This window comes from Phoenix dactylifera, chromosome 17 (assembly GCF_051530095.1).
Source record: "Phoenix dactylifera cultivar Ajwa chromosome 17, Ajwa_hap1_PhDact_Kaust_v1.1, whole genome shotgun sequence".
Classification (NCBI taxonomy): domain Eukaryota; kingdom Viridiplantae; phylum Streptophyta; class Magnoliopsida; order Arecales; family Arecaceae; genus Phoenix; species Phoenix dactylifera.
Genome location: NC_143206.1, coordinates 13,008,086 through 13,024,811, shown reverse-complemented (window position 1 = coordinate 13,024,811; position 16,726 = coordinate 13,008,086). Strand labels below are relative to the sequence as shown.

The 16,726-nt window shown below is 40.5% G+C and overlaps 2 protein-coding genes and 1 non-coding gene across 5 annotated transcripts; 1 reads left to right on the top strand and 2 right to left on the bottom strand.

Annotated features, from left to right (window-relative positions):
- The first annotated feature begins 8,099 nt into the window (after positions 1–8,099).
- On the top strand, positions 8,100–11,258 carry LOC103707223 (epoxide hydrolase 1-like). 2 transcript variants are annotated; one of them, XM_089928062.1, is made up of 4 exons: positions 8,100–8,455; positions 8,541–8,756; positions 9,894–10,135; positions 10,865–11,258. In XM_089928062.1, the coding sequence occupies exons 1-4, from the start codon at positions 8,174–8,176 to the stop codon at positions 11,109–11,111; spliced, it is 987 nt and encodes a 328-aa protein (XP_089784188.1). In that variant the 5' UTR covers positions 8,100–8,173; the 3' UTR covers positions 11,112–11,258. The 2 variants fall into 2 exon arrangements, with proteins under 2 accessions (XP_089784188.1, XP_008789846.2); XM_008791624.6 differs by having other exon boundaries at positions 8,101–8,455; positions 8,574–8,756.
- Positions 11,259–12,247: 989 nt separating this feature from the next.
- Positions 12,248–16,588, bottom strand: LOC148699647 (large ribosomal subunit protein eL18y-like). Of its 2 annotated transcripts, XM_088713922.2 has the most exons (5): positions 16,433–16,588; positions 16,236–16,325; positions 15,985–16,113; positions 15,665–15,847; positions 12,248–12,646 (listed from the first exon to the last, which is right to left on the bottom strand). In XM_088713922.2, exons 1-5 carry the CDS (start codon positions 16,433–16,435, stop codon positions 12,488–12,490), a joined length of 564 nt encoding a protein of 187 aa, XP_088570048.1. In that variant the 5' UTR covers positions 16,436–16,588; the 3' UTR covers positions 12,248–12,487. The 2 variants fall into 2 exon arrangements, with proteins under 2 accessions (XP_088570048.1, XP_088570049.1); XM_088713923.2 differs by lacking the exon at positions 16,433–16,588 and having other exon boundaries at positions 16,236–16,258.
- Positions 14,481–14,561, bottom strand: LOC113462737 (small nucleolar RNA snoR53Y). Its single transcript, XR_003385772.1, has one exon. It is a non-coding gene; the product is annotated as a small nucleolar RNA snoR53Y (small nucleolar RNA).
- Positions 16,589–16,726: the final 138 nt, after the last annotated feature.

Genomic DNA, 16,726 nt, shown 5'->3' with positions numbered 1-16,726 from the left:
TGTCAGCTCGGCATATTTAATTGCTTCCTCCTTCATCGATAGCCTTTCCTTTCTCCTCACCCAACACCAGTCTGAGGGTCCTCTCCGCATTCGTGTGCTCGAAATTATCCTCCACACCCCTCGCAAGCTCAACACATACACCCAATTCCTCATCAAGCATTTTGAAGTTATAGAATTGATATGCCATCAATGGCCACCCAATCAGATGCACTCCCTCTGCTCAAGCTCTCCAATGAGGAATTCCAACCACAGTGGCTAAGAAATGCATTGGTCGACTTGTGTGACAGTTTTTCGAGCTGGGAAGTCCATTTCCTCACAAAGAGCTAGCCCCTGCCTTTCCTTCCTCATCCTGGCCTCGAATCACTCCGGCGGCCATTCGTCTCTGAAATCTTCATTCAGTTCAAATCCAACTGGTGGCCTGATGAGTCAGAGAAATGGATTTGATTTCAAATCCATTATATACACGTCATGATCGTTGTCAAGGAAGTCCATGTGCACCATTCTTCATGTCATACTGTTTCAGAAATGCAGTATTTTCATGTCAACATTTTAATCTTCTTCAAATATACTGACTATATTTCCTTAAAAAGTGTGTTGGGATTAATGGGCACAAAACTCACTGTATCCGGCTTACCAATTAACAATTGGACTCATTCAGGCATTCCATCAAACACATCACAGGCATGAAAAGATAAGCACAAAGACACCAAATTTACGTGGTTCGGCAGCAAGTGCCTACATCCACGGGGAGGAGGAGCAATCCACTATGTCAATCTTCCCAATAGTGTACAAACATAGATACATAAGAGCCCAAAATATGGACTGACAAATGATCACAATAGGAGGCAAGATAAAACCAAATATAAAGCAAGAAACAACCTGATCGGATCACCCTTCTGCAGCCACAATGATAGATCAAAAGTGTAGTATGCAAATCAACCTTTCTACGGCTCCAATGGTAGATCAAATGAGTATCAAAAACATACCTTCCCTTGTTGCATTTACTGTAAACAGCAAAGAAGAAAGAGGCTCACGGAAACAGGGAAGTCACAGGAAGAAGCCACGGTTGAAGAAGGGAAGAAGGAAGAAAGCCTCCAGCGAGTGAAGACAAAGGGGAACCCAAGTCGGATGTTGCCAGGAGACCGAGAGCGCACGGGAGGACGAAGAAGATGGGTGCGGCGGCTGAAATCCCTTTCACCCTAAAACAAAATAAAACCCTTCATCCCACGGGAAAAGAGGTAACATGTACCTTTTATATAATGAAATGTCATTTTGCAAATAGGTCCCTCTCAAAGCCACTATTTGGAGCAAAGTCCAAAATAGTCAACAATCCTCCTCCTTGCGACAAATTATGTACCTATCATCAAATATGGATTGATAAAATAACCTCCTCCTCACCACAAGCCCGGAAGGGCATTAACAAGTGCTCACACCAATCAAGTTCAGGAAAGTCCTGAACTTAACTGCTGTGATTGGTTTAGTGAACATATCAGCCGGATTATGAGCAGTGTAGATTTTCTGAATCCGGACATCACCATTCTCCACCAAATCTCTGATGAAGTGATACCTGACATCTATATGCTTAGTGCGTTCGTGATACATCTGATCTCTGGCAAGATGCAAAGCACTTTGACTGTCACAATTAATATCCAAATGGTCCTGCTCGAGACCCAAATCCTGTACTAGTCCTCTTAACCAAATAGCTTCCTTTGCTGCCTCTGTCAACGCCATATACTCTGCTTCTGTAGTAGACAAAGCAACTGTAGGCTGCAAAGTAGCCTTCCAACTGACTGCACAACCAGAGAGAGTAAATACATATTCGGTTAACGACCTCCTCCTGTCCAAATCACTAGCATAATCTGAATCAGAAAATCCTGTAATAGTGCAATTACTCTGTGCGGAGAATACCAATCCCAAATTGGAAGTGCCTTTTAGATATCTAAGTATCCATTTCACAGCTGACCAGTGAGCCTTTCCAGGCTTATCCATGTATCTGCTTACTACGCTTACTGCCTGTGAAATATCAGGTCGAGTGCAGACCATTGCATACATGATGCTACCTACTGCACTTGCATATGGCACTCTGGACATATATCTCTCCTCATCCTCAGTCTGGGGACAGAGTGTGGCAGATAATTTGAAATGACTGGCAAAAGGAGTAGTGACTGGCTTGACTGTGGACATACCAAATCTATCCAAGACTTTCTTAATATATCCATGCTGAGTAAGAAAAAGTCTACCCAACTGCCTGTCACGACTGATCTCCATCCCAAGTATTTTCTTTGCCGGTCCAAGATCCTTCATCTCAAATGCAGTACTGAGCTCAGCTTTCAGATTTTGGATGATTGATATATCCTTGGCTGCTATCATCATATCATCCACATACAGTAATAAGTAACAAAAGGATCCATCTGAAAACCGCTGGTGATATACGCAACTGTCATATGGAGATCTGTTGTATCCATGGTCGACCATAAACTTATCAAATTTGCGATACCACTGTCTTGGAGACTGCTTGAGACCATATAATGATCTCTTGAGCAAACATATATGATCTTCCTTGTCTGGAACCTCAAAACCAGGAGGTTGTTGCATATAAATCTGTTCCTCTAAATCACCGTGAAGAAAAGCTGTTTTAACATCTAGCTGTTCCAGCTCTAAATTCTGAGAAACAACTAAGGCAAGCAACACACGAATAGAAGAGTGTTTAACTACAGGAGAAAATATTTCCTTATAGTCAATTCCCTCCCGTTGACAATAGCCCTTAGCTACTAATCTGGCCTTATATCTAAAATCCTGATGACTGGCTCCCTCTTTATTCTTGAAGATCCATTTGCAGCCTATTGCCTTCTTGCCCTCTGGTAATCTGACTAATTTCCAAGTCTGATTCTTCTCTAAAGATTGTAATTCTTCAACCATAGCCATGGTCCATTGTTCAGCCTGCGGACTACTAATAGCCTCCTAATATGTGGTCGGCTCATCACCAATAGTGTCTGCAATGCTCAGAGCATAATAAACTAACCCAGCACAAGCTGAATCCTCAAAACCATACCTTTGTGGTGTTCTGATCTGACGCCTGGGTCTACGAGTGGCAATGCTATTAATCTGATCCTGACCTTCCATGGTAACCTCCTCCTGAGTCTGTATCTCTGCATCTGTCTGCTGTTGCTGCTCATTCAGAATTAAAGTATCTTCATTTGCCTGCTGCTGCTGTGATCTGATAGTCTGATCAATATTCATAACAGTCCTATCTATCTGATCCTGACCCTGATCTCTCTCAGAAGAACTTGGCTGTAGCTGCCTTAAAGGAGTAGCTATCTCATGAAATGTCACATCCCTACTGACTAAAAAACCTTGGGATCCAGGCTCTGTGCACCATAATCTATAGCCTTTTACCCCAGATGCGTATCCAAGAAATACGCACTTCTTAGCCCTAGGGTCCAACTTTCCATCTCTTACATGTGCATAAGCTGGACACCCAAAGACTCTGAGTACTGAATAGTCTGCAGGTCTTCCTGTCCACATTTCTTCCGGAGTTTTCATGCCCAATGCTGATGCTGGAGATCGGTTTATAATGTAGCAGGCTGTGTGAGCGGCCTCTGCCCAAAAATCTCTAGTTAATCCAGAACTAGATAGCATAGATCTGACTCTCTCAATTAGTGTGCGATTCATGCGTTCTGCCACACCATTCTGTTGAGGTGTACCCACTGTGGTTCTGTGTCTGATAATGCCCTCTAATTTGCAAAAGTCATTAAACTCAGTAGAACAAAATTCTAATCCATTGTCAGTTCGGAAGGTTTTCAACTTCCTATCAGTATGCCTCTCGACCATAGCCTTCCACTTCTTGAATGTGTCAAACACATCACTCTTATTTCTGATAGTGTATATCCAGACTTTGCGGGAGTAGTCATCAATAAAAGTGAGTAAATACCTAGATCCACCCTTGGATGTAATTGGGGCTGGTCCCCATAGGTCAGAATGAATATAATCTAATATACCAGCTGTCCTGTGCACGCCTGTAGAAAAGCTGACCCTGTGTTGTTTTCCGAACACACAATGCTCACAGAATCCAAGTGCACCAACCTTCTGACCACTTAGCAAACCACGTCTGCTCAGCTCCTGTAAACCCTTGTCTGAGATGTGGCCCAATCTCTGATGCCACAGGTGTGTCAACTGCTCAGTAGAAGACTGTACTGCTGAAGCCTGTCCAACTATTGTACTACCATCCAAATAGTAAAGGGTCCCACACAATTTTCCTTTCAATAAAGTCAATACTCCTTTATTGATAGTTATTGATCCTCTACCCCATCTGCCCTCGAAACCTGCACTATCGAAGGCATGTACTGAGAGAAGGTTTCTCTTTAGTTGAGGAACATATCTGACATCGTCCAAAGTCACGACAGTGTTTGCATTAGATTTAATTTGAACTGTACCAACACCTTCCACTTTACAAATACCATCGTCTCCAAGAAGAACGGTGCCCCCCTCACATGATCTAAAAGAAGAGAACCATTCCTTATGAGGTGTCATGTGGAAAGATGCTCCAGAGTCCACAATCCAAGTATCAGGATGACTGACACTGCAAGCAGCTGTAAATACTGCATCATTATCATTACTGTTGTGACCTGCTGATGAAACTGCAACCGTTGCCGAGTCTGAGACGGTTCCTTTATCCTTTTGTTCCCTCTCTTTCTTAGACTGTAGTAGTCTACATTCTGATTTCCAGTGGCCTGGTTTCTTACAATAGTGACAAACACTTGGTCTTCTAGACCTAGACTTTGATCTGGTTTTGGATTTGCTTCTACCTTGTCCACCTTTCTTCTGCTCATCTCTACCTCTAACTATAAGTCCTTGAGCTGGAGTCTGAACTTGATGTTGTAGCTGTACTTTCAATCTAAGCTCATTGGATAACAAAGTAGCTTCTACCTCTTCAAGACTTATTGTCTCTTTTCCATAGAGCATAGTAGTAGTAATATGCTCAAAGGACTCAGGCAATGAGTAGATGAGGATCAAAGCCTTGTCTTCTTCATCTACTTCAACACCAATATTTGATAAATCAAGTAGGAGCTTATTATACTCATCCAAGTGATCTTTGAGTGAAGTCCCTTCTGCCATACGAAATGTGTGCAACTTTCTCCTCAAATACAATCTATTAGTAAGGGATTTTGCCATATATAGACTCTCCAATTTTTCCCATACTCCCTTAGCTGTATCAAGATCCACAACATTTCGCAGGACTTTATCACTCAAACCCGAAAACAAAGTTTCTAGTGCTCTCTCATTAATCTCTTCTTTGACAGCCTCATTATCTCCTGGGATTGCATCCATACCCTTGAGGGCTTTTGCTACATCCTCCTTAACCAACAGGTATTTCATTCTTACCTTCCATAGTGAGAAGTCCCCTGTGCCATCAAATACAGCCACTTCATGCCTTATGGTAGTGGAATGTGAAACAGAGGCCGAATCGTTAGCCCTAGATGAATTTTGTTGCCCAACAGTAGCTATAGCTCTGATACCAATTGTTGGGATTAATGGGCACAAAACTCACTGTATCCGGCTTACCAATTAACAATTGGACTCATTCAGGCATTCCATCAAACACATCACAGGCATGAAAAGATAAGCACAAAGACACCAAATTTACGTGGTTCGGCAGCAAGTGCCTACATCCACGGGGAGGAGGAGCAATCCACTATGTCAATCTTCCCAATAGGGTACAAACATAGATACATAAGAGCCCAAAATATGGACTGACAAATGATCACAATAGGAGGCAAGATAAAACCAAATATAAAGCAAGAAACAACCTGATCGGATCACCCTTCTGCAGCCACAATGATAGATCAAAAGTGTAGTATGCAAATCAACCTTTCTACGGCTCCAATGGTAGATCAAATGAGTATCAAAAACATACCTTCCCTTGTTGCATTTACTGTAAACAGCAAAGAAGAAAGAGGCTCACGGAAACAGGGAAGTCACAGGAAGAAGCCACGGTTGAAGAAGGGAAGAAGGAAGAAAGCCTCCAGCGAGTGAAGACAAAGGGGAACCCAAGTCGGATGTTGCCAGGAGACCGAGAGCGCACGGGAGGATGAAGAAGATGGGTGCGGCGGCTGAAATCCCTTTCACCCTAAAACAAAACAAAACCCTTCATCCCACGGGAAAAGAGGTAACATGTACCTTTTATATAATGAAATGTCATTTTGCAAATAGGTCCCTCTCAAAGCCACTATTTGGAGCAAAGTCCAAAATAGTCAACAAAGTGTAATAGTAATAGATAATTTTGTGCCTTGGTTTTTGCTAATGCAAGCCATTATATGTCGTTATGACGGCTGATGATGGCACAATAAATAGATAATTTTAAAAGAGTAATTCTTAGAAATTTTTGAATTTGATAACACTGCAAAAAAAAGGTTATAGTTTGAGGCCTTGGCATTTAGTGTTGGAGTAATGGTGCTATCAAAGCGGTGATCTGGATTTCCCAAGAGTAGTCTTTCCAGAAAGTATGTGCTTCCACAAAAATACTTGGGGCTTGTTTGGTTCGCGGAAAGCATTTTATCTCCTACGAATATGATTCCTGGGAAGCAGATTCCTAGGAAGAGAATACCTGAAATAAACATAACTTTTTTGGCATATTTGGTTAAACATAGGAAAGTGAAAGATTTACAAAGTGCTTATGTTTGGTTGACCATCCACTTTTCTGAAAAAATTATGTGTAATTCCTATTATACTCTTAATTAAAAAATGGGTCTTTAATGCCTCTTTAATGCTGAAGGGCCTTTTTGGGAAAAAATAAAATTGGAGTGATTCACACCTATCGGAAAAGTAATTTTTCCATGTTTCTCATGAAAAAGACTTTTCCATGAAATATGGGAATCATATTCCCATAGGAATACAACTTTTCCATCTCTCTCCTTTGAAAACTCCAACCAAATAAGAGGCATCTCATTATTTTTCTGTTGACCACACTTTCCCCCCTTCTTTTCCCACGAACCAAATGAGCCCTTGAATGCCATTGCCTGAAAGAATGCAGCTGGATTTCCAATTGCCTAAGTTTTCTTGGAATTAATAGGAATTCTTGCATTTTGCCTACTCTGAGAAGTACTGGATGGGACCACAATGTAACAGGGAATATAAATTTTCAGAACAGCTCGTATAGCATTCATTTTTTCAAAATGTGCAAGCATGCGACTGATCTTCCAAGAAGTTCCTGTTTTGGGTTTGAGGTGGAGTAATAAAGGGTCAAGTCTAAGTGTGACCGGTATAACAATAATGAGACGTTGTTGGGTTACAAATTTTTGATTCATGGACCATGCATGTCTAAAAATTTCGATCTAAGATAATCATAGTGAGGATGGTTTTTATCATGTTGGTTGCTTTTGAGTCTTAATAGATGTGGACAAGTGATGGCTGAAACACATGTTTACATGGTGGCTTAGCAACTGGTTGCTCTCTTCATCCGGAGTTACACAATGCACAAGTTAATGAATCTCTAATTTACTAGAATGTATATCCCTATGGAGCCAAGCTGGAACTGCTCCATGTTGGGGCCATGGACTCCTTATCCTCGGAGCCAAGCCCAACGAGTGAATCCTGCCACGTATACTTTGAAACCCCCCTCCATGCATGACTGCTGGGCTCCGCGAGTCGTGTCTGAAACCCGATCCCCAGTGGATAACTTCTGCATGGCGTCTCAAATCCGGTTTCGTACCTCGTAACGCATCTCCGTGCCGGGACCGGTGCCGGTGCCGGTGCCGGTGCCGCGTTTACTTGTCCCCCTCCTCCGTACCGTATCTCGAGTTCGCGAATCGCAAAATAATAATTAAATTGGCGAATAAAGTAAGGCCGAGATCCAGAGCGAAGATGACACGAAGCTTGCCACCTCCAGAATATATTCGGTAGGACGTGGATTCGCTGCTGAATCCATCTCTCCGTTTCATCCAACCAAATCGACCGAGACGGATTCTTTTTTATCTTTTGGCAGTACATGGCGATATCTTATTGCATGGATTTGGTGTATTAAATCCAGGTGATCCACCGAATCCTAAGGATACTGAAGTCGACGTAAAAATTTAGCCGTCAAGCGTCGTCGCAAATTTCCAACTAAATTAAGAGATATCATTCCGTCCCCCCCCCGAAAGGCCGCCCTCCGCGCTAGAGAAAGGGAGAGGAAGTGATGGAAGGGATCACTCATCGGACGGTGGCGGTGAACGGGATCAACATGCACATAGCGGAGAAGGGGGAGGGCCCGATGGTGCTCTTCGTCCACGGCTTCCCGGAGCTCTGGTACTCGTGGCGGCACCAGATGGTCGCCCTCGCCGCCCGCGGCTACCGTGCCGTCGCCCCCGACCTCCGCGGCTACGGCGACACCGACGCCCCGCCCTCCGCCACTGACTACACCATCTTCCACCTCGTTGGCGATCTCGTCGCCCTCCTCGACGCCCTCGCCCAAGACCAGGTAACTGGTTCCCACCCCCCCCCCCCCCCCAACCCACTTCTCTCTCTATATATCTTTATAATTATTTCTACTAATTATTACTAAGCCTCGAGATATGGACCGTATGGAAATCTGGAAGGTGTTTGTGGTGGGGCATGACTGGGGGGCGGTGGTGGCGTGGTGGCTCTGCATGCTGCGGCCGGACAGGGTGCGGGCGCTGGTCAACATGAGCGTCGCCTTCAGCCCCCGGAATCCGGCTCGTCGGCCTGTTGACTCGCTCAGAGCTTTATTTGGAGACGACCACTACATCTGCCGCTTCCAGGTATATATATATCTATATCATCGATTTTTGATTGAATTGTGACTCGTCACTAATTGTTGGCTCCCCGTCGACCCAAATTGATGATTACGCCCTGAGTTATTTATGGTTGATGTTTCATTATGAGCTTCTTATGGAACCATGTTTTCAATCATGTTATGGTGAATTCATCAACAAATGATAGACAGATCAGGTAATTTGGGATTTAAGGAATTACATGTGTGCGTAATCTGGATCATGGAGAAAGTTTTTAGAATAAAATGATTCATCCAACCTGAGGAGTAATAGCTTGTGACTGCAGAGTATTAGGTTAGGAATCAAGATTTCAGCTTACGGACCACAGTAGAGTTAATCTAGCAGCAATTTTTATTCTTATTAACATCTTTATGGAGTTTTGGGACACTGATTTTTTGTGTCAGTGATTCTTCTGCTTAAAAAAGAATTAGTATGCCTGCGTCTCACGTCACAAACATGATCACAACATTTCTTGGGGGCAAAAAGGATTTCTGTTTTAGTTATTATTGTTCTGAAGTACGTATGTTCATGTTTTACTTTAGGATCCTCTGACTGATTTAAGAATTGAACATATGGTTCTCCTCATCCAATAATCCTGATCCAGGCTTTACAATTCATTCATGGATCTACCGGATATATTTTTAATTTCTGGTATCTACTTACTAGAAAAATATCAATTAAATGAAACATGCCCTCATATGAATATAAAGTTTGCATCTCTTCATTTGAATTCATTTCATTTTTTTCAAAGAAATAATTGGAAGCTGTTACATATTAAATCGAAGTTGAATTTATGCATATAACCATTAATCCTTCGCTTATTTTTTTAAAAACAAGCCATTTGATTCCTTTTTCCAAAGGCATCTACGCCCATTATCAGTTCGTTTGGTTACCTTTGTTACTCAAAACTGGTACTAGACATTCTGCAGCTTAAGTTTTAAAATTGTTACATATTTGAACTATGGTAAGTTCATCAAAACTTAATTTTGTTGCACATCATATTTCTTTTCTACAGTAAAATTGGGTGATGTTTGATATCCTATTCACAACAGTAAGGCTTTGCAGATTTACCGGTTGCATCATTTTCTGCCTGTCTGACAAAAATGTTGCATGATCGTACGGCAGGAACCTGGAGCAGTAGAAGCTGAATTTGCTCGTATTAGTACTGCATTGCTACTTAAGAAGTTCTTAGCATATCGCAAGCCAGAAGCACTCCTTGTTTCTAAGGAAAAAGGATTTGGAGGTTCCCCTGATACTGAAATCACCTTGCCTTCATGGTTGACAGAAGAAGATGTAAACTATTACACTAGCAAATTTGAGAAGTCAGGATTTACTGGAGGATTAAACTACTATCGGTGTCTGAACTTGTATGTCACTACAACTTAGTCTACTTGAAAAGGCAGGATATCTTATGATTGAGCTGCATGACATACATATAAAGACTAAATTATTGCATAATTGTATGACATGCTAGGAAAGAGGAATGTTATTTCACTGTGTTTAATTCTAAAAGAAATAGATTATATTATAGACACTTGACATTTTTCCCTGGTAATGCGACCTTACCTGTGCAACTTCTCATTATTTTCATTTATAACCTTGTCATGAACAATATCTGGTTTAATTGTTACTGTTGAACTAGTGGATAATTTTGTGTAAGTCGGAGGTTTTCTAATGGCTGAATTCATGTTTTACCACAGCATCTTTATTCAACCTAATAGTGTTTTATTAGATCAACCCTTTATATTTTGTTCTTGGGATTTCAAGGCATTGCAGACATTTTTTGTTGATCTGAATTGTATTGGATTGGATTCTGTTTGAACTTTGCAGCTAAACTTAAGGTAAAACATCTTTTAACAATGCACTCTCAGAACCATCATTAATCATTTTCCAAACAAGCTTTTTGATTTACATTCCATTAGAGAAGACCATGGAATCGAGAAATCTAATAACAGTAATAAAGGTCAATTAGTAAACTCAAATTTATTTCAACTATAACTGTAGCACTGTTTGCTACAAAAAGTTCTAGTCGCCATTCCTCTATTTTTATTTATTTTGAAATTCTATCATTCGATGACTTCATCATTAATGTGCAGGAACTGGGAGCTCGCAGCACCTTGGACTGGTGTCCAAATAAAAGTACCTGTGAAGTTTGTTGTGGGGGACCTGGACCTAACGTACCATACCCCGGGTATCCAAGACTATTTACACAAGGGAGGTTTCAAAAGAGATGTTCCATTTCTTCATGATGTTGTTGTGATGCAAGGAGTGGGCCATTTCCTCAACCAGGAAAAGCCACATGAGATCTCTGATCATATATATGAGTTCATTCAAAAGTTCTGATGTTCAAAGGCCACGCTTGTTGTCCTGTGTTTTGCTTGAATCAAATTTGTGGAACCTGAAAGTTATTTGGCCTAATTGGTTCTGTAATTGTGGCTTACTTTTATGTTCCAATTTGGTACTCAATCCGACGTGCATGGAGTTTACCGAGATCTGTCGAAACATGAGAAATTCTATTGCTAATGGCATGCTGATGAGCCGGGATGTAGACTGGTCGGTCATTGTTGATACGAATCATGTAAGATTTCGAGAGAGCTGTCCAAGGGTCTGTTTGGTCGCCTGATTAGTGGTTCTGATGATAATTCGCAGTGGTCCGGGAACCAGTTGGGAGGAGAAGGCAGGGTGGACGAAGTATACTTTAAGATGGCCAACGTACTCTTCAATCCAAACGAAGTATTTGGGAGAGCAAATTTAGGAAAAAACTATGTAGACGATAGAGACCACAAAGGGAGATGCCAAGAAACCTACTTTGCCTGCTTCCAGATGCAGGTTGCCAACCAAAAACACGAGGAGATTTGGAATGAATAATACACTATTTTGACACAGATTTTTTTCCAAAAGAGAATCGTGTCTAAAGCATTGCTCTACGGCCATCATCAGAAAACCTGGAACCGTTGCCTGAACTTTTCCACTTGAATCCCCTGAACTATTTTTATTTTGCCATTGAAGTCAACAAGAATGTATGCTTAGCTCGACATTTCATCAAGTCAGCTCTTAATGTTCTAAGCACCTGCTCACAGCAGCCGAAATCATACAACACCCTTCACGAGCAATGAGCGTCAAGTTTTTCATTAAAGTAAAAATAGCATCGGTGTCAGCTAAAAGCCCTGTTCCATCCCGTCGCTGTATGTTCCACTAAACGTCTTAACTCACTTATCATTTACTCACCTATTTTGATTTAATTAGAGCAATTAAAAATGACGCTATATATTGACAACCAAAGCATCAAATGGCTCGGACCACAACCAATCTCAGTGGCCAGATAACCTGAAGACCAGTAAACTAATGCATCTTTTTGAGGGTAAGAAATATGATTTGATGGACTCTCTTTCGACAATGGAAATCATTCACCAAATCATATATGCTAGTTTACTCGGCTATGCATTTTACCACAAAAAATGTGGAGGACCAAAGCAAAATGAGAGAAAAAAACATTTTCTAGCATTAGGTGGAAAAGCATATCACAATCCAAATTGAAGTTTCTTAATGTATATGATGGTGATCCGCATTCAAAAGACAAAGAAAATGAAATTACATGCCAGACTCGATAAAATCCTACCAAAAACTGAAACACACCAAAAATTTGCATGTCAACAATCGCCACTGCTAAAAACATCACCATTTGTTCTGCCTTTGGAATGAAAACAAGATAAACTGACTTAAACCCTAAATCCTCTGCTGTTCCTTCTTCCTCTAGCCTTCTCAAATTTTCTCCCCTTGGATCGGACATAAGGCTTTGTATGGCTGTGTGGAACTCCAGGAGCCTTACCAAAGTGCTTCACAGCTTCCCTAGCATTCTTTGGACCCCTGAGGAGAACCTGTAAATCATGAAACACCATAAGAAAACAAGCTCACATATACTTAGGCGATTCAAACACAGTTCCTCAGTGCTATACATAGGCATGCATTCTTATACATATGATGGTTATGCAACTATCACAAATATTCAAGTCTTGATAAAATGCCATCATACAGCAAGCACCAACAGCACAAAATCTACAACCATCATATATTGTAGCTATGCAGCTAACAGGACAATCAAGTCTTACAATATACTAACAACATTTGGATGCAGCATGACCACACCAAGAGTACATATAAGGATCAAATGAAAAGCTGAAAAGCAGAGCTCTCCCACCATATTGGGAAAAGGGATGTGGGTGAATGTTAACAAGAAATTAAATGTAAGGTGTTTCTTACAGAAAATAGAATGAAATTAACCGAACATCAGCTTCACCAGGAAGTTCCAGCTTAAAGGAAAGCAAATAATTAAGAATCAGATTTCTCAAAGTAGCAAAAGAATCCAGTGAATTCCACATTGACAATAGCAAGGTATACTACTACAAGGCAAAGTTTTATAACTTCTGTAGGCCTAGATCTAGCAGCAAAGAATTCAATGACAACAGTGATCCTGTTATCTCGTACAAGTTTTTAACATCTTTTACAAAATTAAAAAAGCATAAAATTTTAATTCACAAGCCCTCACACTGGAAAGTAACTCCTTTGAATAATTTATATGACAAAATATTATCATAAGAAAAAGAAGCAGAGTAGTTGATACATGTGTATTTTTAACCAAAAAAACAAGTTAAAAGCTCCTTCTGACTCCCATGAACAAATTAAGAGCAGACCACATCTTGGTGCTTCAAAATATATAATGATTACCCAAGGACTTCACTGGAACACTCACGTCCAAAACAAATAAATAAATAAATACATAAAACATAATTTTAAGAATCAGTCCAAATAAATAGTAAATCAAAAGAACATTCTCCCGTAAAAATGTGTTAAGTTCTTTTAAATGAGTATATAACAATAAAATTTTCAAAACTAGCAAGAGTTAATTTTAATAGCATACATACCTCTAGTAAATGCAATTTAACAGGAAAAGACAATAAAAAATATGTTAGAAGGATTCAGCTCAGACAATGTTTTGTGTCCATTCCTTGGTCTTCCATTAGATGGAAGGTCTCATAATGAGCTGGGACTAAAACAGTATCATCAATGCTTCAAGCATCATAGCATTTGACTACCATAACCTTCAGAAGCACAGTCTGGGGGAAAAACATTGAGAAGATGTGAAGGAATAGAACGAGAATATTAAATGTTAGCAACATTTCATATATAGATTCTCTGAATGTCAATAAAAGGTCATTGATTGACAAATCTACCATCTATTGACCTGAAAGATATAATGTCAACAAAGTAAGATTTTAATATATAAGAAACAAAATGCTCATTGTGGAATCCACAAATTCAGATGTTCGTTCTGCCCATCTGAAGGGCAAACTGTTGATTTTACAGAATGGAACATGCATCTACAAAGGTCTTAGTAAATTATAAAATCTTTTAATAACCAGGGGATATAAGTTAACCCAGCTGCTGAGAATCAAAAAGACCATCAAATATAAATTTGTTAAAAGTAGTCTAAAAATGTGCGATGCAGTTATGCCAATAAGCCTATATAAACAGAGTCTAGACCCAACTATTCTAGATTGATCAACAAAATACACAACAAACTCTCCTGTGCCTAATTCAACTTCAGCATTATGGGCCTTATACATTTGTTCAGAAAGAATTGCCAACAGTAAGAAGAAAATCAAAACTTATCTTAAAGGGCAATCTAAATCACCTAACAGAAAAGAAACAAATGATTCCCTCAGAATAACATTTAATAATTAATCATCAACACATATCAGCATTAGCATGGTTTAGATGAACATCACAGGGAATCGAACCCAAATAAATATCAAGAGAAAAAAAAATGAATAAGCTTTCAATTGAATTTGTCTTAAGCTGAAATATTGATATGAACTCCAGTCCTTGATCTTCCAATGGATGGAAGACATCAAAATGGGCTGCATTTAAAAAGCAACATCTTCAATAAAGAATATTAAAGCCAAATCAGATATAGACAGCAATCACCGCTACAAGCTATTGAATTAACATATTAAATTTTCCATAGAAATGGTAATAAATGCACGTGCATGTAGGCTCAGAAAGACACTGAAAAATGATTGGACAGGACCACAACGCAAGACCAAGTATAGAATAAGCAAAAGCCCCCATAACCCATAATCCAGTATTAGAACTTCACATCACCATCTTGCCATTGACATATTCACATGTAAATGTACTTCCTTTAGCTTGAATTTTCAACCTTTTGCACATTACTGGTGCTCTGGGTGAAGGTCATCATTGCATCACACAGAAAAAGGACTTTCAATCCCACAAGATGCGGGTTGCGTGAAGGCTAGAAAATGCATCCCCTTCATATGTATAATTATCCCAGACAAAAAAATAAGGTACTTCCAATTCCTGCACCCATTTTCACACTATATTTCCACAGTTGAAAGTCTTTCCTCGACTAGCACCAACTTGTTTCTTATACCAAACTGAAACACTATATAGGTTCAGGCTAACTGAACCAAGAATCAATGGAAACACAGCTGTCTTTTTATCAGTTATTATATCTGTCTAAAAACCAATTTGCCGTTTTCTTTGACAATTACTATCATATAGTTAGTTCTATAGCATCATCTTCCAGTAGCATATGCAAAATTTAGTAATAGCATCCTGGAAACTTCATTAAGAAAAGAAGGAAAAGGAGTTACTTCCAGTTGCAAGAGACTTCCAGACTCAGTACTTTTCTACTTGAAACGGAAGGGAATGGAACAGTTAAACCTATCTTACAAAACAATATATCAGTTGGATCATGAAAATTTATGTAGCTGAACAGCAAAAAAAAGCAATCATGTCTTTTCACTTCTTCAATTGAATCAAAAGCGCATCAATAACTGAGAGAAAAAGAATGCAGGGATCATCTAATTATATACCGTGTTCTGGCCAAGTGGAGATCGGAGGGCAAGCTGATCAAAGGTGAAACATTCACCCCCGGCCTTGAGGATCCTTGCCCTAGCCGTCTCCGTGAACCTTAAAGCCGTCACCTTCATTGCTGGAACCTCATAAACCCTCTTATCATCAGTCACCGTGCCAACAATCACTGCGATCTTATCCTCCTGATTCAAAATAATAACACTTCCAGTAAGCATCCACCCATCAAAAAATCAAAACTTTCGTTCTAAAAATCAAGAACTTTTGTTAAAATTCAAAGAAAATGATTTTTTTTAAGAGGGATAAACAGGGGAGACCAAACCTTTCCTTGCATGAAGGTGACAAGCCTTTTGAGGGAAATGGGGGGCCTGTTAACCTTACTCATAAACAGTCGCTTAAGGATCACCGCATTGAACCTGCTCCCCGTCCTCCGCACCAGAAACCTATACAGCTGATCAAAGAACATAAACAAACAAACGGATAAATCAGCAAAATAATTTGATCAAATGCCATCTAAAAGAGGGCATAGAGATCAGATCCACTCCAAACCGAACCGATCTGAACTGAACTAACCTTGACAAGGAGCTTGAGGTAGACATCGTCGGACTTGGGCGCGGTGCGCTTAGCCTTCTTGCTTCTGCCGCCGGCTATGAGATCAATACCCTGCGATGAACAAAGATGACGAAAAGCGAGGTCTTAGAAGAGAGTAAAAGACGGAGAGAAAGAAGAGGAGTTAGGGTTAGGGCTTTGGGGAAAGAGAAGGATGTTACCATGGCTAAAGCTCCTCCTCCGCTCCTTGGTCCCCTGCGGCGGCTTCGGTTCTAGGGTTTTGACGGCCCGCCCTCGACCCCCTTTAAGGGTTTCGTATCAGGCGTATCCATAGGTAGGGTACGGTTCGATTCTAAGTTGGGCATTCCGTTTGCAGGACTGAGAGTAGTTGATCCGAACCGTTGCCCTACTAAATCCAACGATCATCCAACGGCTTAGAAGCTTCTCACCGGATATGGCGAACCGTTGGATGGACGCGGCTTGCTTATCTGTGATGCGCCTCTCCAGTGGATGCA

Bases quoted from the DNA above. Each gene is read 5' to 3' on its own strand.
- LOC103707223 (XM_089928062.1), top strand. From the start codon at position 8,174: ATGGAAGGGATCACTCATCGGACGGTGGCGGTGAACGGGATCAACATG. The intron at 8,757-9,893 runs GTATATATATAT...ATCGTACGGCAG, and splicing joins ACTACATCTGCCGCTTCCAG to GAACCTGGAGCAGTAGAAGC. The intron at 10,136-10,864 runs GTATGTCACTAC...ATTAATGTGCAG, and splicing joins TACTATCGGTGTCTGAACTT to GAACTGGGAGCTCGCAGCAC.
- LOC148699647 (XM_088713922.2), bottom strand. The intron at 16,114-16,235 runs GTTAGTTCAGTT...TTCTTTGATCAG, and splicing joins ACCTCAAGCTCCTTGTCAAG to CTGTATAGGTTTCTGGTGCG. The intron at 15,848-15,984 runs GTTTGGTCTCCC...ATTTTGAATCAG, and splicing joins TCACCTTCATGCAAGGAAAG to GAGGATAAGATCGCAGTGAT.